Source organism: Primulina tabacum, chromosome 15 (assembly GCF_025594145.1).
Source record: "Primulina tabacum isolate GXHZ01 chromosome 15, ASM2559414v2, whole genome shotgun sequence".
Classification (NCBI taxonomy): domain Eukaryota; kingdom Viridiplantae; phylum Streptophyta; class Magnoliopsida; order Lamiales; family Gesneriaceae; genus Primulina; species Primulina tabacum.
The window spans coordinates 33694335-33718483 of NC_134564.1; the positions used below are offsets into that span (position 1 = coordinate 33694335).

Here is a 24149-nt window from a genome sequence, read left to right on the forward strand (position 1 = left end):
ATAATTTCAATTATTTTTTTAAATGAATTATAATTTCAAGAATTCTCGAGCTATTCAATAACTCAAATCATCCACCAGATATCAGCCTAGCTAAAGCTAATTAATACTCTTACGATATTCAGATATTGAGTAGCAACTTGAGAACACACGACACTATACATGATAAATAATAATAATAATAATAATAACTGATACTAAAACTGGACTTACAGTACGGTTTGTCGGTGAGACAAACCTGGTATAAATGTTAAAGCCTTCCACGACCTCATTATTTGACACAACACCATGCTTGAGGGTAGGAACACAACAAGATTTTGACAAAGTCAATTACGCAAATGTATGAAGTCACTATAAAAGATCAGCGTCGTCTGGATCTACCTCAGCATCATCAGCCTCGTTGTCTTTGTCTTCTTCAGGGGCATCCGGATCAACCCCCTACAAGATAAAATGTGCAAAGACAGGTTGGTCTAACTGTACCACACAACCACGTGGACAGACAACACAAACCTTCCTTTGTTTTTCCAACCGCTCCAGTCCCTTTCTTGCGTCATCACTTAGGGGGTTTATCCTGAATGATGATAAGATGCAAACATTACTTCCCCATAATCAGCAGCAATGAAACATGTTTTGTTGACCCCAATTCTCCGATGATCCTTTAGTGAACTAGCCCACCGCCACAAATTGGGCAGGGGAGTTGGAGTAGGGATGAGGGAGGACAAATAAGAGAAATTTACCTCAGTGCTGCCTGATAATGTGAAAGGGCCTCTTGCAGCATGCTTGTAGCTGCAAAAACTTGAGCAAGCTTAGCATGCAAAGAATCATCGGCCCAATCTTTTAAAAATCCCTGGAGGAGGGAGGCAGCATCTCCATTTCGGCCTTCCTGTACATGGAGCTCAGCCAATGCCAATGCAGCTCCAAGGAAACCAGGTTCCAGTCTGAGAGCCGATTCATAAAACTTCTTTGCCTGCAAAATTGAGCGAATAAGCAAAAAATTAAGAAAGATTCACATAAGAATGCTGAATTTAATAGCGCAGAAGGCCTCAATAACTTTGAAGTTCGATTTGAGGAAAAGGGAGTGTACAATTACGAAGTTCACTGATTGAACTCCAGTCAAACCATTACAATATTCAAAAGACCAACTCATGCAAGCACATGCACATTAAATTAGAAGAAAAACTGATTTGCTGCAGAGATTTCTCATCAATACGTGTTTTCTACAAGTTGCTGTATCTAAAAGGTACTTCTAAAAAACACAGAGAGAGACTTCAGGGGGAGTAAAACAAAATCAAGAATCCATAGAACTTACCTTTTCTCTGCCACTGCTGCTACTAGCGTGAACATCCCCAACTAATTTTAGAGCCTTCGCTGATTGAGGCATTGGCTTCATTGCTTCTCGAGCTACAAACAAGGCCTCCTTGATTTTTGACAGAGCCAAATAAGAACGCACTAACCCTGTAATATATTTGAAGATTTTAGCCACAAAAAGCATTCACACTTGTCGATGAATTCATAGAAATAGAATATGCATATAAGATTTAAAAGCCAATCCACAGAGATTTGAAAACTTCATGTCTGCCAGATTGTCTCAAGACTTACCTTGATAGGATCGAAGATCAGGCCTCAGTTCTTGAGCTCCCCTGTAGGCAACCACTGCTGCTTCTGGTCGATTAATTGACAAGAAAAGATTTCCCTGATATCAAGTAAATTATAAGCTAACAAAATTGTACAAACCAATAAACTTGAAGATAGCAAATCAAATGATGCAACCAATAAACTTGAAGATAGCAAATCAAATGATGCATGAAGGTAATTAGATATCCTCGAGCTTCTGAGAAACTAGTGGCAAAAAGGAAAAAAAGGCATAATCAGCTTTTTGGCAATAGACGTAACTATACCTTCATTATATAGCCAGCGACATGCCTCTCATCGATGCGAAGGCTCTGTCATTAGTTAATTGATTGTGATCATAGAAGCATTTGTATAAGAAATGAAGAACAAAAGTCAAGAAATCTAACCTTCTCCACATAAGATAAAGCTCCCCTCTCATCTTTCTTTTCCCAAAGAACAGACAAGGCCACAAAAACTTCAGGCCTCTTAGGATCGATGTTCAACAGATCATGAACTAATTTATTTAACTTGAAATTATCAGACTTGAGCTTTAGAAGCATTGCGTACTCATCCATGTAAGTAACCAAATGTGGATCAACTGATCGAACCTGAAGAGATAATTTTCTAAATTTAATGTTGTCAAGAACAAGAAATCACAATAGCACAAGTGAACTTCCTACCTTTTCGAAGTCCAAAATGGCTTCATCATTTTTCCCAATGACAGCTTTAACCTTAAAAAGACATTTCAACATTACACAGTAGAAGAACGTCATTGGGGCTTGGATATGTTGTATGGTAGCTTTATATGAAAAACTAACAAAGAACTTAAATTCGGTACTTTCCAAATCACTTCCAACAATATTTCTGTCTGCTTATTGATTGGCATCACTTATCTTTGGAAAGTGCATTAATCATTCATTTAACTTAGCATTTATAAACGAACATATCAGCCTATATCTCCCACTTAAATATGAAGGCCTGTGCCACAAGAACGTTCATACATACTGCTTATTTTCACATCCATAAAGGGAACCCACAACCCGGACAAATAAGTTGCTCAGAGAACCTAGAATCCATCAATATTTTGCTGCATTGACATAGATATATGTCCTAAAGCAACATAGCATTTTGAGTCTCTTACAATCTAATTGCGAAGTAGAAGTTTATTCTAAAGTTCATCTAAGGAAGCCTGATGGATCATTTTAAATTGGAACTGATTAAACAAGTATGTAATTAATGAATAGTGCCCTGACCATGTTTGAAATGTTAAGATAATTTATAATGCGAAAGTTATAGACCTTAGCCATTTCAAGTAAAATGTGAATGTTGTTAGGAAATCGCTGGAGAAGTTCTGAGAATAGTTCCAGACCACCTGCAAACCAGGGAAAAAACAAATAAGAACAGTGATGCACTATGGAGAATATATTGGTTGACTGCCCATCAGTTACAGCTCAAAATCAGAACAGAATGCAAAAACAAATAAGAAAAGTTATGCTTAGAGAATGAAACTTCTCAGTTGCAGAACTCAAAATCATTGCCAATAATAGTAGCCATAGAAACTGTTAGTGCATTTCTGTGGCCGCACAATAAGAAATGACAGCTCAAAAAATTTCTGCTGTAAAATTGTTCTAATCAAGTATTGCAATTTTGTTTTCAAAACAAAAGTTTTTATCGACTACATAAAAGAACAAGGATAAGGACTACATGAACATGAGACGCAACCATGTGCACAATGGAACTATTCATACAAAAATCAAATCGTGAAAGAATGCAATGGAAAAAATCGAGTTCTGTAGCCTGACCTTTGTAATCATTTGAAGCAACACAGCATTGAGCTTCAACATACCGCTGCATCGGAAGAAAAGATGGCATTACTGTTACAGTGCCAAAAAAATTTCCACCAAGTGGTTTAAATGCCACGAAAAACAAACAGATACACATGGTTGCAGGAAAATATTTTTTAAAAGAAGTTCAGTGTCTTGGAAATCATAGTATCTAGTTAGATGCAAGTGTGAATTTTTCAGAATATTGTTTGATGTTCCAAGTTCTTTATCACCTATGCTTGAGATATACTATGAAATGCGAAACTGAATGTTTAATTATGATGATATTAGGGAGAGCTCAACGCAGCTAACAAATCACAGAAATAGATAACCTATTTGCCAATTTTAATTCATTGTGATAATGATAGAGTGAGTATTGCCTCTATGTTGATTGTCTGCATCATAAAAAACCGATTGATTGCATGTGATAAGAACTGTAATGGAGGGATTCTCAAAACTTACCAACAACCAGCGGCTCGAATCAGAATAATCAAAGGGAGGTCTTCCACTTCTCTTTGGAGCCTGGAACAATCAACAAATGACATTGTAGAGTAAGAAAATTTACAACTTGTTCAACAAATTAAAAAATTAATTTGTATCCAATGCGGAAGTTGCAAAGGTAATCAATGGACTTTAAACTGTTTAGAATATCCCTGAAAGAAACAGTACAACTTCATAACGTATATCAGAACCAATGGACGACCATGCCAAAGAGAAGAGAACACAATAAACAAGATAATGAAGTGTTCAAAGAAGTATTGTTCATATCGCTAAGAGTTCCTATTTGGCTGTACATAAAAGAAGAGCTTTCTGAAACTTCTCATTGCAGCTTTAACATGGCATGACAATGAATTTAAAATAATGTTATCTTTATGCTAAAATAAAATAATCGAGTGATTAATCGTAGCAAACTTAATTTTCAAAGAAATTAGAGCATTTTATCCTTAGTAGCACAAATAAAACAAATCTGAAAGATGAAAATGCACATTATGAAGGGAACAGAGACAACCGTCATTGAACAATGAAAGTAACTGAAGGATGGATGATGGATCTGAGCTAGAAGGGTCAGGACAATTCAACAACAAAAAAAAAATTCAAATGCATTATACCAGAAACCTTTTTAGCAACTTTGTAAAGCACCATCCTTCTAACTAAAACGGAAAATGTAAAATCCGGGAACACACACACACACACATATGTATATATATATATTACATGGAATCAAGTGTAGACATCAAACCTGAGGGAACAAAGAAATGATATCCTTGGCAGAGACACCCAATTCAGCCAAAACTATAATAGCATCAAGTATGTACGGGCAATTCCTGTCAATATCAAGAATAAAAGCACACACTAATTGTCACAACTGTCGATTATTTCACAAATACAGAAAAACAAACAAGCAAACAAAGTAAGTTGGACCAGTCTATGCACTCTGAGGTGCGGGAGTGCTCCTAAATCATGCAAAGTTATAATTGAACACCAAGATAGGATACCTCAAACACTCCTTAAAACATCCAATTGCAGCTCGAGTGTGCCTAGAATTTCGGTAAAGCTTAGCCATCATAAGGTTCATCTCTAGATTCCTCGATTTGCTAGGAATTCCCTCCATCTATTAAAAACAATAATGGCAAATCAAAGCTTTCAGTACTATTAATGAACCCTGTCTAACTAGACCTCAGTGATATTCAAAATATAGTAAATGCTGAAACTTGATGCCAGTCAAAATACAAAATCAATTTAAGGAAAGAAAGGGATGTGTTCAGGGACTCTGTAATAACATAGCTAACACAGTCCACAAGACTTGATTTGCAACAGAAGAAGAAACCGATTGAGATAATGAGAAGTCAAATATAATTATATACCTCAGCAAGAGCAGCTTTATTCTCATTTAGTGAATTGTGACAAGTAGCAATCTTGAATTTTACCTGTACTGACAAGAACAAAGAAAAGACGAAGAGCCTTTTGGCATTTCTGAATTGCTAACATCACAAAAATACATACTCCCATGATGTGTGATACCTCGTTTTCATTTAAAGCCGAAGGATTAAGAGAACCAGGAGAAGAGGACCTATTTGCTGCTGACAGTGAGCTTCTGATTGTCAGGGATGCAGCTGCATTTCGTTTAGGTATTATTTTGTGGTATTGCAATGCTTGCTTGTATATTTGCTGTCCAAGATATGAGAAACATAGAAAATGAAATACAACATGAAAATTTAAAGAAACATTGGAGCAAAAACAAGAGAAGCGTATTAAATTCATTTGAGTGTACGCATATTAAATTCATTTGCAGTGTCTGATATCGAGGAACCAAAGCCTTAAAATTGAAACCGGAAACACATTCACGTAATCCGTACATATTCTCTATCAATTCGACAAGACTCTAGTTTCACAGATCCAAACAGGCAACTGAATTAAGACAACACAATTTTACAAATGCATTCAAACATTTAAAACACAAAACTGAAGCAGAACTGAGATTATACAGCTAAATTAAAAAAATGTAGCATATGGACTTGCAAATATTGCATGCCGAAAATCTTACAATAGCTCTGCTGTATTCTTTTTCTCGAAAGAGTGAATCCCCATATAGCACCTGTCAACAGAGACAAAATCCAAACATCAACGACACAAATGCAACAAAAGTTCAAAATAAAAAGATAACCCTAAAAGCTGTAAAAATTAGTTCATCTCCGATCCAAATTCTATTTTAAAACAACTGTATTTTAAAATAGCGCAGTATCTGCACCAAATAATTGCGATAATATTATTAAAATGATTAATTTATTTATTTTAAATATATTATTGAAATCTATATTATACGAATTGAAATAAAAATAATTAAAATTGGTGAAATAAAATTAATACATGACATTAAAAAAATAACATATTACAAATACAATTTCAAATATTTGAACGACCATATTCATTCAATAAATTATCAATTAAAGTATTTCATAATGTATAGTGAGCGTCTTTGTCTTGTATTTTTTTATATCGAGCAAGAAATTCTCGAAATCTGATATGCTCATTGACAGCCATTTCTACCATTGGAGTCGGTGCTTCCCTAGCATCTTGAATTGGTGCACTAAGATCGCGTTCATATTCGATTATCATATTGTGCATTATAATACATGCTTTCCTGCATGACTCTTGTTTCATTGCAAAATACTGCTTCTTTGGACCACGCGGATCATGGATAGTTTGCACAATAGTTGACCATTTCGGATAAATACTATCAGCTGAATAATATTCAGTGTTATAATCTTTTGTTCCAATAGTATAATGACCTGGAGGAGCAATTCCTTGTGCAAGATTGAAAAATAGACTGGAAGACTCTAAAACATTTGTATCATTATTGGTTTCAGGCATACCAAAATATGCATGTCATATCCAAATATAGTAATCATCTATCGCTTCTAAAATGATTGTTGGACAACCACTACGACCTGCAAATTGTCCCACCCAAGCCGTGGGGCAATTTTTCCACCTCCACTGCGTACACTCGAGACTTCCCAAAATTCCAGGAAAATCTCGTTGTTTGCTAATGATGTTGCTAGACTTCTCTATATCGGCAAACAACGAGGTTTTCCTGGAATTTTGGGAAGTCTCGACTGTACGCATTGGAGGTGGAAATATTGCCCCATGGCTTGGGCGGGACAATATGCAGGTCGTAGTGGTTATCCAACAATCATTTAAGAAGCGATAGATAATTACGATCTTTAGATATGTCATGCATATTTTGGTAAATAGGAAAAACTTCCACTATAGCTCGACAAAAGCGTTACATACACTGAATTGCAGTAAATTCTCCTATTTGGATGTATTCATCAGTAGCATCCGCAGGTAAGCCATATGCTAGCATTCTCAATGAAGCAGTTGCTTTTTGATTAGTCGATAGCTCGAGCCGTCCCAAACTATCACTTGTTTGTATGAAATAAACATCGTTATTCTTTACGACATCTACTATTCGAAGAAAAAGATTTCGAGACATTTGAAATCTTCGTCGGAACATTGCTTCTTTATATAATGGATTCTCAGGAAAATAGTCCTTAAACAACTTATGATCGGCAATTTCACATTCGTCGGATGACTGTGTGACCTGGAATTGACCCTATGTATATGACTTCTTGTTGGATGATGTAGACAGCAACTAAATCTTGTTCTCGAGCTATAGTTGACAGTATTGCTCTTCTTCTATTTTCAAAGTTTTCAACAAATTGAATATCATCTTCATTATCTGACGATGAAGATGAGCTAGATGAGTTTGCATCAAATAGAGAATACAGAAATTTTAAATTTAGAAAAAAGGTAAAATCAGTATGAAAGTATGATACTATAGTTACATTATATAGATGAGTTTGGAACGGTAGATGAGTTTGGACTGATGGATGAGTTTTGACAGGTAGATAAGTTTGGACTGGTAGATGCGATTTTGACTGGTATATGAGTTTTGACTGGTAGACACGTTTGGACATGTAGATGAGTTTTGACTGGTAAATACGTTTTGACTAGTAGATGAATTTTGACTGGTAGATAAGTTTGGACTGGTAGATGCATTTTTGACTGGTAGGTCACCTTCAAACTATAAATAAACTTATTGTTGGTTGATTAAATCATAAACATTATAGTCTACAACCAAAAAATCTCATTATTCAAAGAAATTCAATGGACTCCATTTTCCGAACAACTAATTACGCTATTGAAGAACAAGTTTGATCATGTTTGGCATATAATGAAATGTATGGAGAAATTTTCGGCAAACGACAATGCACGGATGCCAGTATCGAAACAACATGTCACAAATTTGGGTTCATCATAGTCGGATACTGAAGAACAAGAATCTCCAATATCAATTTCCCCTGCAGTAAATTCATTTTCAATTAATTTAAGCAGTGAGGAAAATGCAGGTGGAACTCCATCTCAACGACCTCTTGGAGTTAAAAATCCAAATTAAAGAAAAAAAAGAAAAAAATGTTTTGAAATTAATTTCTACGATGAAGGACATCGCGAGCTTATCAATGTATTGCAAAATGGATCTAACGATATGCAACAAAATTATGATATTAAGCTGTTAGCATTGAAAAATGAGCAAAAAAAACTAGAAATTCGTCAACAACAAATAGAATTGGCTAAAATTCAGGAGGAGAATAAAGTTTTGTACATGGATCTAAGCACAATTGGCGATCCAGAAATGCGTCAGTTGTGCTTAGATCCATATACCAAACTTTATTCTCCTCCTGAATTTTAGACAATTTTATTTGTTGTTGACGAATTTCTAGTTTTTTTGCTCATTTTGCAATGCTATCAGCTTAATATCATAATATTGTTGCATATCGGTAGATCCCTTTTGCAATACATTGATAAGCTCGCGAAGTCTTTCCTTCATCGTAGAAATTAATTCCGAAACATTTTCTTCTTTTTTTCTTTAATTTGGATTTTTTCACTCCAAGAGGTCGTTGAGATAGAGTTCTACCTGCATTTTCGTCACTGCTTAACTTAATTGAAAATGAATTTACTGCAGGGGAACCTGTTATTGTAGATTCTGGTTCTTGAGTTTCCGACTATGATGAATCCAAATTTGTGACATGTTGTTTGGATACTAGCATCGGTGCACTATCGTTGGCCGAAAATTTCTACATATTTTTCATTATAGACCAAACATGATCAAACTTGAATCTTTTAGTGAAATTTTTATCTTGCTTCATTAAATCCTTTGCCATGTTCAACTGCATAGAAATATGTTACTCGCATAAAAAATAGACTTAGAGTATTCATGTAAATATAATAATAAATACTTACAGTATCTTCTTCAGATGCGTCCACTCGGCTTCAGCTTTTCAATTATCCTAATATATCCACATAATTTTCTAACAGCGCGTAGGATAACTTGCATACGACATTGCAATGATATGATATTGCGTACTTGCATGTTATTCGATTTGCCGACATTGAAAGCTTCTTCAATTCGACTCCAAAATCGTTCTTTGGATTGGTTTATACCAATGACTGGATTTTGCGAAACGTCAAGATAAACATGACACATGAGTTTATCTTCTTCAATAGTGTAATTAGTTCTTCGGAAAGTGAAGTCCATTTAATATATTTGAACTGTGAGATTTTTTGGTCGTTGTAAAATCCAAGAATTTTAAGTTTTATCATTTAAGTTTTATCACGATAGTATATTTTGGATACCAGGATTTATCTCATTTGAGGATGTGAGATTTGTAAGATTTTACCAAGATTGAGTGAATAATAATATCGTGTATATTATTATTTGAAATTTCGCAGATAAATGCCTAATATTTGAGTTGATATGGAGATACCGGGATAAAAATCAGGCAAAGGATAATAAAATCCCTAGAATTCGAAATTTACAGTGTATATATTTGAGAATTTCGAAAATTGAGAGATAAAAGATTTAGAGTTCGAATTTATATCACGGATAGATCACGATTCTCGATAAAGATTTGATTCAGATTCAAACGCGATATCACTCGATCACGATAGCAGCCAACCCCTATAAATAGGAGGGCCCTGTAGACTCGAAAATCACACCACATATCACACCAAATTTTCGAAAATTTGTGCTCTAGTCTCCTTAGGAATTTTCGAGCGCAGCGAAGCCCTGCCGCCGTCCAACCAGTGAAGTAGGAATTTCGAAGAACCCTAGCCTTTTTACGTTTTTCATCAAGAATTTAAGGTAAGTGAGCTTGTTTTAAATTATTGAATTTCGATGCACATATTTTCGGTTTTATAAAAATTCGGGCGAGTACAATTCTTCTTCTACACCCTTCTGGTTACGATATTTTGCATGAATAAATGTTTTGACACTATGAGAATTCAACTTGATATGGGTGGGAATCCCAACCATACGTACCCTTACGCGGTGGGGGAGATAACCGCTATACGGCCTCGTCCCCTTAGAGGAGTAAAAATTAGGGATTGATATCAGTAAACCATTGAAAGTAGATGAATCTCAGTGTCGGGTTAATGATGCGCACGTGATAAGAATTATGTTTGCATGGTATGTATATTTCGAAATTGCATGTTGTTTTGTTGTACTCGAACGGCCCCCACTTGCTGAGTATTTCCCAAAATACTCACCCCTTACAACCTTCCCAGATAAATCTGAAGAGCAGATTGAAGAAGAAGAATCGGAACAATTTTGGGGCTGGTGAATTGTTTTAATCTCGAGAGTTGCTAGTAAAGAGGTTTCTGAATTTTGGTACTCAAGTTTTATGTAAAAAACGTTTCCGCATTTATTTCATTAGTTATTTCAGTTGTAAAGACTTTGGTTTTTGAGATTATGATTAATAAACTGGTATTTCGGTTTATACTATGCTACGAGGCTGGTTGTTTCAATTGTGTGATTGTTAAACGACGCCGGTGTCAAATCCCGAGTTTCGGGGCGTGACATTTTAGTGGTATCAGAGCCGCAAGGTTCATAATTCGAGTGGGAAAAATCGAGTTTCAAAAAAAAAAAAAAAAATTCGGCCAAACAGCCCCTACGCGCGCCGCCGCGTTTTTCGCCGATTCCGACCGCTTCCGGTAGTGTTTCTTTGATCGGAGACCAGATCTAGAACCGTCTCGATGAGACGAACAAAATCCCTCAAACAATTTCATATTTCGTGTTCGGATGAAACGGGAATTTCAGATCTACGAATTTAGCGTATAAAGCCTAACCAGAAAATTATTTTGTCCAATTACCCTACCAATCCTACTCCGATTTTCAATTCCTTATAGCCAACTAATCTATGATCCATGGGTAACTTTTACCAACAATCAATTTTGAGTTCGGATCACCCAATCGGAAACGCCCAATTTCATTGAGTTAACCGAGTTGCGCGAGTTCCCCGCCAAATTAGGTAGTTTTCCTACCGATTCCTGCCGTGCCACCACCGGTTCTGTGATCCTGACCCCTTCGCCGTCATAAGCATTTGCTCCGACCATACTCCAACGAGTCAACTCGGCGAGTCAACCCGACCGAGTCAGCGAGTCAACCCGCCAGCATACGTCATTCGATTTTTTTTTTGTAGGAAACTCCGAATTCGGTTCTGTCAACTATTCTGAAACCCTCTCGACGAATTCTTTCAATCCATATGTTTATCTCTAGACTTTCCATTTTTGGAAAATATCTCGAAAAATCTCGTTCAACGCGTTTCTTGTAGTGCTTATCGGATTTTTATGGAATTTTATTAAGGAAACAATTAATATTGACCTATATTGTTGGGATTGTACTTATCTGAGATAAGTTGACTTAAGCTTCTGATTTAAGGTGAAATATTTGATTTGGGGACAATAAATTATTTATGGGAAGAAAAAAAAACTAGTATGTGAAAATCTGAGATAAGAGTTATAATAAGTTTTGGATATTCCAATATGGAAGTTGATTTTGGGCAATAGTTAAATGTGTAAACATTAATTTGGGTTCTTAAAGAATGCTAAGCGTTAACTTTAAATATGTATAATTTTGGGTTACCTTGTCTAAAAGGAAGTTGGGAAACAATATCTTAAGGTTTAAGTAATTTATATTATTTTGGGATAACTCGTAGATTACGATCTTATATGAATAAAATAAGTTATGAGATTATTGCTGGATATTGAGGAAAGTAAGGTTTAGTGCAAGTAAGATTTAACAAAAGCATTAATTGATGATTAATTTCATTTATACAAGGTTGAATAAGATTTTATTTTCTGACGACTGGGTTATAATTTTTGGGATTTAAATCAATAGGGTATAGATTGATATTGAATTAAGTTCCAAGATTTTATATGGATTTTTAGTTTTGAGATAGTAATCGTGATAATTTCAAGATAGAATAAAATCATCATCTATTCGTATATATTCAGTGCCGACTTGATTCAAAGCACTTTGGTAAGATTTCGACGTCATCATATGGATGGATTGGTTATCTAAGAGCAGTGCAATAGCAGATTGCCGGAGTAAAAAAAAAAATTCAAACTCCGAAACGCGAACCAAGAAGAAATAAGGTATCATTGCAATGCCAAGAGACAGAAATACATTCTTTCTGCTTCCCAGACTTGGAAAGCCATTAAATCAGGCAAAAAAAAAAAAGTTTACCTAGCAATGGTGAACGAAGTGCAGGAAAAAAATTGAGCTCAAGCTGGAAGATACCCTAATTATGCGGGAATTTCCGAACGTTTTTCTAGAAGAACTCAAAGGGATAGTCCCGGACCGCGAAGTTGAGTTCGAAATTAATCTGGTCCCTGGTGCAGCACCAATTTCGAAAGCACCTTACCGAATGACGCCAACTGAACTCCAAGAGCCAAAGGAACAACTCCAAGAATTGCCAGACAAGAAGCAATTTCAACTGGGTACGTCTCCATAAGGAACTCCAGTACTGATTGTGAATAAGGAAGACAGAAGTATGAGATTGTGTATAGATTATAGAGAACTCAATAAGATCACAATCGAGAATAAATATCTTCTTCCAATGATAGACGATTCTTTTCGATCAACTTAAAGAAGTTACAACATTTTCCAAGCTTAACCTGAGAAGATGTTACTACCAATGGAAGGTCAGGGCTGAAGATATTCTCAAAACAGCTTTTCGGACAAGATATGGACATTATGAGTTCATAGTGATGCCTTTTGGACTGACCAACGCGCCTGCAGCCTTCATGGACCTAATGAACAGAGTTTTCAAGCCATTCCTGGATCAGTTCATAGTAGTATTTATTGACGACATCCTCGTCTATTCTTCCAATGAACATGATCACGAAGAGCATCTCCGCATTGCACTTCAGACCTTGAGAGAGAAGGAACTCTACGCTAAGTTTAAGAAATGTGAGTTCTGGTTAAAGAGTGTATCCTTTTTAGGACACGTAATCTCTGAAGCAGGAGTATCAGTGGATCCCAAGAAAGTCGAGGCAATTACAGATTGGCCAAAACCTAAGAACGCCACAGACATCAGGAGCTTTCTTGGACTGGCAGGTTATTACAGAAAGTTTGTCGAAGGTTTTTCCTCAATCGCCATACCACTGACTAAACTCACTCAAAAGAATTCCAAGTTCGTCTGGGACGAAGGTTGCGAGAAAAGTTTTCAGACATTAAAAGAAAAACTCGCATCCACGCCAGTACTAATCTTACCCACTGAAGATAAGGAATTCACCATCTACAGCGACGCATCTAAGGAAGGTTTGGGATGCGTACTCATGCAAGAGGGAAGAGTAATAGCCTACGCATCAAGGCAGTTGAAACCGCACGAGCAGAACTACCCTACGCATGATCTGGAGCTAGAAGCAGTTGTATTTGCCTTAAAAATTTGGAGGCACTATCTCTATGGCGCCAAGTGCGAAATTTTCACAGATCACCAGAGCCTCAAATACCTGTTCACCCAAAAGAAACTTAACATGAGGCAAAGACGGTGGATCGAACTCCTGAAGGATTACGACCTGACAATCAGTTACCACCCGGGTAAAGCGAACAAGGTGGCCGATGCTCTGAGTCGGAAAAATGAGAGCAAAATTACTCTGGCTTCACTCTCCGCGAGACCATGTCTGCAAGAGACCGTCAAGTTAAACCAGGATCGAGACCCTGAGCTAAAGAAACTTAGGGGACAAGTCGAAAACGGGAAGTCTCAAGATTTACAAATTGATGACAAGGGAGTCGTTTGGATGAAAGGACGACTGTGGGTACCAGACAGCGATAACCTCCGCCAAGAAATATTATCAGAAGCACACAAGTCCAAGTTTTCAGTCCATCCAGGGAGTACGAAAATGTACAGAGACCTTAAGAGAAATTTTTGGTGGAACGGAATGAAAAGAGATGTGGCAGTGTTCGTCTCTAAGTGTCAGGTTTGTCAACAGGTCAAAGCAGAGCACCAGCGACCCGGAGGATTATTGCAACCGTTGGAGATACCTGAGTGGAAGTGGGACCACATCTCCATGGACTTTGTGGTGGGGTTACCAAAGTCGAGGCAAGGTCAAGACGGAATATGGGTAATTGTAGATAGACTTACAAAATCTGCACACTTCCTACCTGTCCGTATGAACTATAATCTGGACAAGTTGGCTACACTGTATATGGATAATATTGTACGAATTCATGGAGTATCAGTGAGCATCCTGTCTGACAGAGACCCAAGATTCGTCTCACGTTTTTGGAAGAGCTTTCAGGGGGCCATGGGAACTAAAGTGACTCTTAGTACGGCCTATCACCCACAAACCGATGGCCAAACCTAGAGAACAATTCAAACCCTGGAAGACATGCTGCGAGCCTGCGCTCTAGAATTCAATAGCAATTGGAGCAATCATCTACCATTGATCGAGTTTTCTTATAATAACAGCTATCACAGCAGTATTGGGATGGCTCCATACGAAGCCCTGTATGGGAGAAAATGCCGATCACCCTTATATTGGGATGAAGTGAGAGAAAAAGCAATAGTAGGACCCGAACTCGTACAGATAACAATAGGCAAGGTTACAGTAGTCCGAGAGAAACTCAAGGCAGCTCAAGATCGACAAAAGAGTTGGGCAGATCTGAAAAGAAGGCCAGTGGAATTCAATATCGGCGAGAAGGCCTACGTAAAAGTATCGCCTATGAAAGGAGTTGTCCGATTCAGTAAAGCTGGAAAGCTAAACCCTCGTTACGTAGGACCCTTTGAGATTTTGGAAAAGGTGGGCACACTAGCATACAGATTGGCGCTGCCGCCAAACATGCCTAGAATTCACAACGTTTTCCACGTGTCCCAACTACGGAAATACATCTCGGACCCAAACCACGTGTTGGAAGCAGAACCGCTCATGATCGAAAGTAACTTGGGAGAAGAGCTGAAGTACGAAGAAGTTCCCATCAGAATTGTGGACACCAACGACCAAGTACTAAGGCGACGTATCATTCCCTACGCAATGGTCTAACCACACGGAAAGAGAAGCCACGTAGGAGCTAGAAGAAAGGATGAGGGACCAATACCCGTACCTCTTCGGAGACCAAGCCAACCCAAGTTTCGAGGACGAAACTTCCCATAAGGAGGGAGGGATGTAAAATCCAAGAATTTTAAGTTTTATCATTTAAGTTTTATCACGATAGTATATTTTGGATACCAGGATTTATCTCATTTGAGGATGTGAGATTTGTAAGATTTTACCAAGATTGAGTGAATAATAATATCGTGTATATTATTATTTGAAATTTCGCAAATAAATGCCTAATATTTGAGTTGATATGGAGATACCGGGATAAAAATCAGGCAAAGGATAATAAAATCCCTAGAATTCGAAATTTACAGTGTATATATTTGAGAATTTCGAAAATTGAGAGATAAAAGATTTAGAGTTCGAATTTATATCACGGATAGATCACGATTCTCGATAAAGATTTGATTCAGATTCAAACGCGATATCACTCGATCACGATAGCAGCCAACCCCTATAAATAGGAGGGCCATGTAGACTCGAAAATCACACCACATATCACACCAAATTTTCGAAAATTTGTGCTCTAGTCTCCTTAGGAATTTTCGAGCGCAGCGAAGCCCTGCCGCCGTCCAACCAGTGAAGTAGGAATTTCGAAGAACCCTAGCCTTTTTACGTTTTTCATCAAGAATTTAAGGTAAGTGAGCTTGTTTTAAATTATTGAATTTCGATGCACATATTTTCGGTTTTATAAAAATTCGGGCGAGTACAATTCTTCTTCTACACCCTTCTGGTTACGATATTTTGCATGAATAAATGTTTTGACACTATGAGAATTCAACTTGATATGGGTGGGAATCCCAACCATACGTACCCTTACGCGGTGGGGGAGATAACCGCTATACGGCCTCGTCCCCTTAGAGGAGTAAAAATTAGGGATTGATATCAGTAAACCATTGAAAGTAGATGAATCTCAGTGTCGGGTTAATGATGCGCACGTGATAAGAATTATGTTTGCATGGTATGTATATTTCGAAATTGCATGTTGTTTTGTTGTACTCGAACGGCCCCCACTTGCTGAGTATTTCCCAAAATACTCACCCCTTACAACCTTTCCAGATAAATCTGAAGAGCAGATTGAAGAAGAAGAATCGGAACAATTTTGGGGCTGGTGAATTGTTTTAATCTCGAGAGTTGCTAGTAAAGAGGTTTCTGAATTTTGGTACTCAAGTTTTATGTAAAAAACGTTTCCGCATTTATTTCATTAGTTATTTCAGTTGTAAAGACTTTGGTTTTTGAGATTATGATTAATAAATTGGTATTTCGGTTTATACTATGCTACGAGGCTGGTTGTTTCAATTGTGTGATTGTTAAACGACGCCGGTGTCAAATCCCGAGTTTCGGGGCGTGACAGTCGTAGATTGTAATGTTTATGATTTAATCAATCAACAAAAAGTTTATTTATAGTGAGAAGATGACCTACCAGTCAGAAGCGCATCTACCAATCCAAACTTATCTACCAGTCAAAATTCATCTACCAGTCCAAACACATCTACGAGTCAAAAACACATCTACCAGTCCAAACTTAAATACTAGTCAAAACTCATCTACAGTCAAAATTCATCTACCATTCCAAACTCATCTACCATTCCAAACTCATTTACCAGTCCAAAATGCATATACAAGACATCTATATAATGTAACTATGATATCATACTTTCATACAGATTTTACCTTCTTTCTAATTTAAAAATGAATCTGTATTTTCAATTTGATGCAAACTCATCTACCTCATCTTCATTGTCAGATAATGAAGATGATATTCAATTTATTGAAAACTTTGAAAATAGAAGAAAGCAATAATGTAAACTATAGGTCGAGAACAAGATTTACTTGATGTCTACATCATTCAACAAGAACAAGAAGTCACACACGGAGTGTCAATTCCAGGTCACAGTCATTCGGCCAAAATAGCGTGATTTTGGCGCAGGGATTAGAGATGCCCTTAATACAAACCAAACTTTCTGCTTTGAGATGAGGACTCATCTCAGGGCTTATCGAAGTCGACGAAACAGCAAAAAACCCTAGTTTAACCAACAAAACAAATTAATTTCCAGGAAAAAAGCTCAAATCTAAAAAAAATCATATATCAGCCTAATTACGAAACAATTGACTACATACTACTAGTTTGCATGAAATTAGCTTCATTATTTCCAGCATTTGAGCAGAAGAGTAGAGGCCATGATCCAGTAAAGTGGATAAATGCTCTTTAGGTACATCCATCGAACAGGTGGAGTGTAGTTCGTGTGTGAAGCTTTGACTGAACTCTCAGAACGCTCTTCTATGAAATCGCAATTTGAAGAAAAATTCTCATATTCGGACCATGCTTTTGGGTAATTCGTTTCAGGCCCCAAAATAGACCCCTGCTGGGCTGGCCAGTAACAAGATTGGCTGATGTTTCAAATAATTAAAGGTTTTAATGAGGCGGCATTATTTCTTTTGAGTTTCTGGGCATAATAATTTCACTCATTATTATTCATAAAAAAGGAGCACAAATATATCTATTCCCCACGTCTATACTATTTTATTAAGTTTGAGACAATTAAAGTAACTAACTTTGATGTCATGATCTATTTTTATAATTATATATATTAATAAAATTTTAAAATTTAATGTAAATTATATGTAGTTCAGCGGATAGAGTCATTGTTTCTTGGGATTTAGGTTGTAGGTTCAATTCTTAATTTTTTTATTTTTTTATTTTTCAATTTATTCTTAAATTTATATATCAAAATTACACTGTAGTCCCTTATATTTCTTATAATTATATGTTGATCCTCATTTAAATATGAACCAAATTAATTATAAAAAATATTATACAAGCACGCAACGCGTGCGTCGGTGTACTAGTATATATTATGAACCGCGCCACCTCTAATTAAAATATTTTTCATGTTTAACGAGCTGATTTGATTTATACTTATAATAAAAAGTAAAACTTTTAACATAAAAACAAATAGTTTGGAAGTGAAAAATAATATTTTTGAAATAACAAATAATATGTATCATGTGTTAAATATTTTTAACTCAAATCAGCATACATCATACATTACAAAATATTTCTTCACAACAGAACTAGCAAAAGATGATATTTTTGTTGTTAAAAATATTACTTTGGACATAAAATGTAATAATTTTTTTAGATCGGGTCGGAGATTCGTATCACAAAATTGATCTGTGATACGGTCTCACATGAGTTTTTGTATTATAATTTTAATGACATGATTTTGAGTATATTACTTGCGAATAAAATTTCAAATTACCTATATATTTATATTATGTTTTAAGGCAGAAGTTAATGTCGTATAGGACTATATTTGTCTCATTAAGCCATTATAGTGAAATGCAAATTAATAAAATCAAAGAGGACTAGTCATATTTTAATATCATTGTGTTCAATTCGAGTTCAAAATAAATATATATAAAATTTCAAACGATCAATTGAACATATTATATTAAAATAATAAGAAGACTGTTAAGAAATAAGGATAGGCAAGTGTAAATATCAAAATCAAGAGTATATTTAAAAAATTACAAACTAAAATGGTGACTTTTGCACTTCTATTCCATGAACTTATTCAGACCCCCCGCAAGTTGTTGCATGAGGACAAGGAGTTTTGGTTTATTTTTACGAAACTTCTCCAGAGTTCCACCTTTTAAAATTCACCAAACGTCAGCCATATATATAGATAACAATTTAGTATAAATATCCTTATAATTCTTTATCTTAAATATTATTATACATATATTAAGTTAATGCTTTGCATTAAATTATTGGATCCGCAGCTAGAAAATAAAAAAGTTTACAAGGGCTGCCAACAAACACGCCTAATACATCCAATCTTTTGTGACTTAGCCTGCAAAAAAGTATGGGAAATAATCAACGTATTTCCACTAAGAATAGGGGTGTCAATTCGGGTAGGTTGAGTGGGGTTGAGCAATAATACTATTCAAAAATTGCTCAACCCGAACCCGAGCAAACCCGTAAACTCTCAACTTGAACCTGAACCCGAATCAACCCGATAAACCCGTATAACCTGATTTTGAATTTTTTATAATTTTTTTAAAAAGAAAATTAAATAAAATTCAAAAAAATAATAGTAATATTTTAATTTAAACACATAATAATAAAATCTCTCTCATATATATGATTTAAATTTGAAAATCTAATTGTCGAAAAATAAAGTATATTTACTAAATCAAATAAACAATTATTTAAAAAATATAAAATGTTCAAAATAATTAATAAATTATGAAAATTTATGATATAAATATACAATAAATATTTTTTCAAACATACAATATATAAAAATATAGGCAATATTTATTAATTATATTTTTAAAAAAAATTAAAATTTTCGGGTCAAACCTAACCCGATCATTTTTTCGGGTCAGCTATCGGGTCCAACCCGAACCCGAAAACCCCAAACTCAAACCTGATTTTTTTCGGGTTAAATCATGTTGGGTTGGTGGGTCGTGTCTGATTTTGACACCAAGAAGAATCCCCACACACACACACACACATATATATATATATATATATATATATATATTACAGAAGTTCTTTGTTGGTTCATTAATTTGTCATCACGTAAAGAATGCATGAGTATATCCCTTTGTTTACACATATTTTTCAAAATATTCCCACAAATTAATTTAATAATTCGATTTGATTTTTTATTTTCTTGGGACAAAAATGCAGAGCGAGCTAGTGAGTAGCAAGAAAAGACTGGGATTTGATTTGATAGTCTTGTGATGATAACTTACTCGAGTAATTTTATGAGTCAGCCTCATCATTGGTTGTCTGTATTCTGATAAAAAAAAAATAATTCAAACTTCCACATTTTTTGAGTTTCGGGAATTTCATATGGTGTGAAGAATTTACTGCTTTTGTGACTTTTTTTCTCGAGAAGCTGAGTTCAAATCCAAATGACTGTGAAAAACCTCACCTATATATAATTAAAAATAAATTTTGGAGTGAATGTGTTTGAAAGTCAACTCACACTTCTCCTAATGCCCATAACTAGTCTTTTTTCCTACAAAATAAAATAATAATTTCACATTAATTATACATATATTTATATATTATCGCCATGGATTAAAGTAATTTGTATGTCGCTGCTCAAGATTTATTTATTTATGGTGCTGCCAAGGTACTAGTACTTGGAAGGATACAAAAAGTTTATGAGCTGTAAGGAATCCATGATGAAACATGGGGTTAGCATATATGCTGTCTGTAAGCAACAAAGATTGAAAAAAGGATGACATCACCTTGTGTGCTTCGGGTTGTTTTATGTTATCTCCCTTATCCTTAACCCCAACCCACCTCCTCCAACAAAAAATTTAATGCCCCATCAAGCGAAAATATATGAGCCATTTTCATGTGTAATTAATTATGGAAGTCAGATTCCATTATTGTTTTTGGGTATTTTGCATTGAAGGTTCTTCGCTCCGGCCCCGTAAATCTTGGTTGTGTGGATATCTTTTATGTTGAAGATAATTTTTAAAAAAAAAAATAGAAGAAGAAAGGAATGTCAAATAGTAGTGGGGTACAAGAAAAAAGCGAATGAGTTGTACTGCATTAGGAATTGGCAGCATTTCTCCTTTACACAAGCTTATGTTACCCATGTTGATTCTAAAGATTATCATCCAGTTCTTCACCAGTGAGCAACAAAAACAGCCACTTTCACACGGATTAATAGATCAGAAAGTATCGCTTGTAATTGTGCACCATGTTTTTTGAGCAAAAATAGATTCTGAGTGTTGCAGCTTTCTTGAATATTTTGATGTGGAGTTGTCTGGTATTTATCCTTCTATATCATAGGGGAAATGTTGCTTGAGAAGCTATCAGCAGCTCGATGTCTTTCTCTTTCGACTTTTTCGAGCTTGTTTATGATTTCGTTCTGCGGTAAGTAGAGAAGAAGAAGGGCTAGTTTTTATCCCGAGGGAGAAGCGGATGCTCGAATAGATGGCAGGTTCATTTGCGGCTATTGTTGGAGCGGTAGGAGGGACATTAGCTGTTTTAGCCACTGTCATTTTGCTCTTGTGGATTCGCATGAAACAATACGGAAAATTTTCGAACAAGAATTCGGAAACAGAATCCTCCGACCCATCTGCTGTGGGTAATGTCTTCACATAAAAGAAAAAAAGTTACCTTCAAGTTTCTCGAAAGAAATTTTTTTCTATCACCCGTTGTTGCATTAAGTTTCATGCTCAGTTATCAATATTTTGCCCTCAAGTTTCTTGAAACTCTTGTTTCTGCCATCTGATACTTGCATTAAATTCCATGATCAATTGTCAAGATTTTGCTTTCAATTTTCTTGAAACAATTCTTTTTCTGTCACCTGGTTATCTGCATTAAATTCCATGAGCAAATGTGAAGATTTTGACTTCAAGTTCCTTTTATCACATAAAATTCCACTAATGGCAAACTCTATTGCCAAGATTTTGAATTTCAAGTTTCTTGAGACACTTTTTCATCACCGATTTTTCCTCTGAATTATCAAGATGTTGCGTTTAAGTTTGTCGAAACATTTCCTCTCACTAATATCACAATAAATTTCATGCACAATCCTCAAGATTTCACCTTGAGGTTTTCGAAGGACTCTGTCTGAATCCTAATTTTCATGTTCGATTGTGTATAGTGGAGATGAAAAGAGGTGGAAGCAGTCCATTTTCAGCTCCATCAATTACTGGAATAAGGCAATTCAAAATGGAAGAATTGGAACAAGCCACAAGAAATTTTAATGAAACCAATCTCATAGGATGTGGTACATTTGGTTTAGTTTTTAAAGGACTGCTCAGCGATGGAACTGTCGTGGCCATCAAAAAACGTATGGGTGAACCTCGGCAGGAGTTTGTTGAAGAGGTATCAAAAAATGTTCGCCATCTTTGAATTTGAAATGAGGACATGATCAAACAAAACTGCAATAATAGAAGCCCTTTTTCAGATCAATCAATAAGATTCCTACTTGTTCATGGTTCATTTGGATTAAACATACGTAACAACATTTAATTATAGAGAGTATTCTATCAATAACTTCCTGATATTTGCAGTTATGATCCCAGGTGGCCTATTTGTCGACGATTTGCCACCGTAATTTAGTGGTACTTCTTGGATACTGTCAAGAAAGAGGGTACCAGATGCTAGTTTCCGAGTACTTACCTAATGGTAGCATGTGTAGCCATTTGTACGGTACGAATTTCTAATGACAATGGCTTACATTCATCGGAAAGAAAATGATGGTTATTTTGTTGAATAGACACTGGAAAAAGTTCTACCACGAAGCTCGAATTTAAACAAAGGCTATCAGTAGCAATTGGTGCTGCTAAAGGTATATATCAGCGAAGATTTTCAAGCAATTTTTTTTTATAAAAAAACCAGTATTAAACATAGTTCCGTGTTCTTTTTCCTCTGTAGCAGGTTTATGTCATTTGCATGGCCTAAATCCCAGGTTCGTGCACGGTAACTTCAAAACGGGGAGCGTCTTGGTTGATGAGAATTTCATCGCTAAAGTCGCGGATGCAGGGATGTCTAAAATTCTTGAAAAAATAGAAGATGGGGCTTCATCTGTATCAAGTTCCCTCAGTGCTTTCAAAGATCCAGAGTAAATCAATTCCACCTCAACTTTTAATAAGGGCATCTGAAATTTGAGTCAAGAATTTCATTGAGTAAATATATGTCCTACCTACATGAATTAAGTATCATATTATAGATAGATTCTTGTAGCAAATTTTATGATTCTGCTCTGATCAAACTTTCATTTGTTTGATTATTAGGATGGAACAACTCGAGGTATTATATGAAACAAGTGATGTATACAGTTTTGGTGTATTTCTTTTAGAGCTCATATCTGGTAAGGAGGCGACGACATACGAAGAGGCCTTTGGATCAAATCACAGCTTAATTCAGTTGGTATGGAACAAAACTTTCTGTTCATACTCAAATTTAAATGAGATCAACTATACTCGAGTATCATGTTAAACAATACTTGCACCCCGCAAAAATAATAGGTGGAAGACCATTTGAGATCAAACGATCTAGTCGACCCTCGACTAGCCGGGGGCTTCACTGCCGAAGGGATGAGGGATCTTCTGTTGTTGATGCTCAAATGCATGAGTTTTCCAGGGAAGGGTAGGCCAAGAATGGAGAATGTAGTGGTGGAGATTGATCGAATACTCGAGACAGAGATCGAACGGACCATGGTCATGGGTGAGGGGACTGCAACCGTTACTCTGGGAAGCCAACTCTTTACAAGTTGAGCGAGACAAAATTGTAAGCATTTGAAGGTACAGAGTTTCTTTGTTTTCGGTACATTTTAGCTTAGGAAGGCTTGTTTTTACCTGCTGAATTTTGTAGCAGGCAGAAATACATGTTCTTTTGTTAACATTTTTGGGTCTGTCTTGATTTTGGTATTAGCCAGAGTTTGCTAGCTGGGAGGGGTCAACAAATTGAAACATTTTCAACTCAATTGTAAAAACTGTTTCTTGCTTAGATTCAACATTTGTTCATGAGCTATAGCCACCACTCTTTTCTTTTTCTATATTTTGTGGAGGGGAGATAAAATTGGCATCTTGCGAGATCTCATCCGTTTATTGGGAAGCTGGTGTTACTGGGCCAAAGGCGCATCTTTTGAACTTACAATGGCAAGATTTAAATATTAGATTATGTCGAATTTGGATGGATGAATATAAACTTACGAATTTCAAATTCATAATAATAAATTCATTAGTTTGTTTGGGCAATTTCACTTTACAATAGTTTCTTGGACCAATGAT

At 35.9% G+C, this 24149-nt stretch overlaps 2 protein-coding genes across 6 annotated transcripts; one reads left to right on the plus strand and one right to left on the minus strand.

Annotated features, from left to right (window-relative positions):
• Positions 1-91: 91 nt before the first annotated feature.
• Positions 92-17636, minus strand: LOC142526897 (anaphase-promoting complex subunit 7-like). 4 transcript variants are annotated; one of them, XM_075631551.1, is made up of 18 exons: positions 17530-17636; positions 17328-17400; positions 5977-6027; positions 5454-5600; positions 5297-5359; positions 4928-5043; positions 4672-4756; positions 3894-3953; positions 3411-3456; positions 2907-2980; positions 2289-2339; positions 2016-2216; positions 1896-1940; positions 1597-1690; positions 1307-1452; positions 735-964; positions 508-568; positions 92-435 (listed from the first exon to the last, which is right to left on the minus strand). In XM_075631551.1, exons 1-18 carry the CDS (start codon positions 17592-17594, stop codon positions 349-351), a joined length of 1695 nt encoding a protein of 564 aa, XP_075487666.1. In that variant the 5' UTR covers positions 17595-17636; the 3' UTR covers positions 92-348. The 4 variants fall into 4 exon arrangements, with proteins under 4 accessions (XP_075487666.1, XP_075487664.1, XP_075487663.1 ...); XM_075631549.1 differs by lacking the exons at positions 17328-17400; positions 17530-17636 and adding an exon at positions 6806-6974; XM_075631548.1 differs by lacking the exons at positions 5977-6027; positions 17328-17400; positions 17530-17636 and having other exon boundaries at positions 3411-3453; positions 5454-5908.
• Positions 17637-20622: 2986 nt separating this feature from the next.
• LOC142527371 (putative serine/threonine-protein kinase At1g01540) lies at positions 20623-23940 on the plus strand. Of its 2 annotated transcripts, none has more exons than XM_075632149.1 (7): positions 20623-21493; positions 22016-22239; positions 22440-22566; positions 22634-22705; positions 22792-22978; positions 23151-23286; positions 23385-23940. In XM_075632149.1, the coding sequence occupies exons 1-7, from the start codon at positions 21340-21342 to the stop codon at positions 23631-23633; spliced, it is 1149 nt and encodes a 382-aa protein (XP_075488264.1). In that variant the 5' UTR covers positions 20623-21339; the 3' UTR covers positions 23634-23940. The 2 variants fall into 2 exon arrangements, with proteins under 2 accessions (XP_075488264.1, XP_075488265.1); XM_075632150.1 differs by having other exon boundaries at positions 20633-21493; positions 22795-22978; positions 23385-23933.
• The last annotated feature ends 209 nt before the right edge of the window (positions 23941-24149 follow it).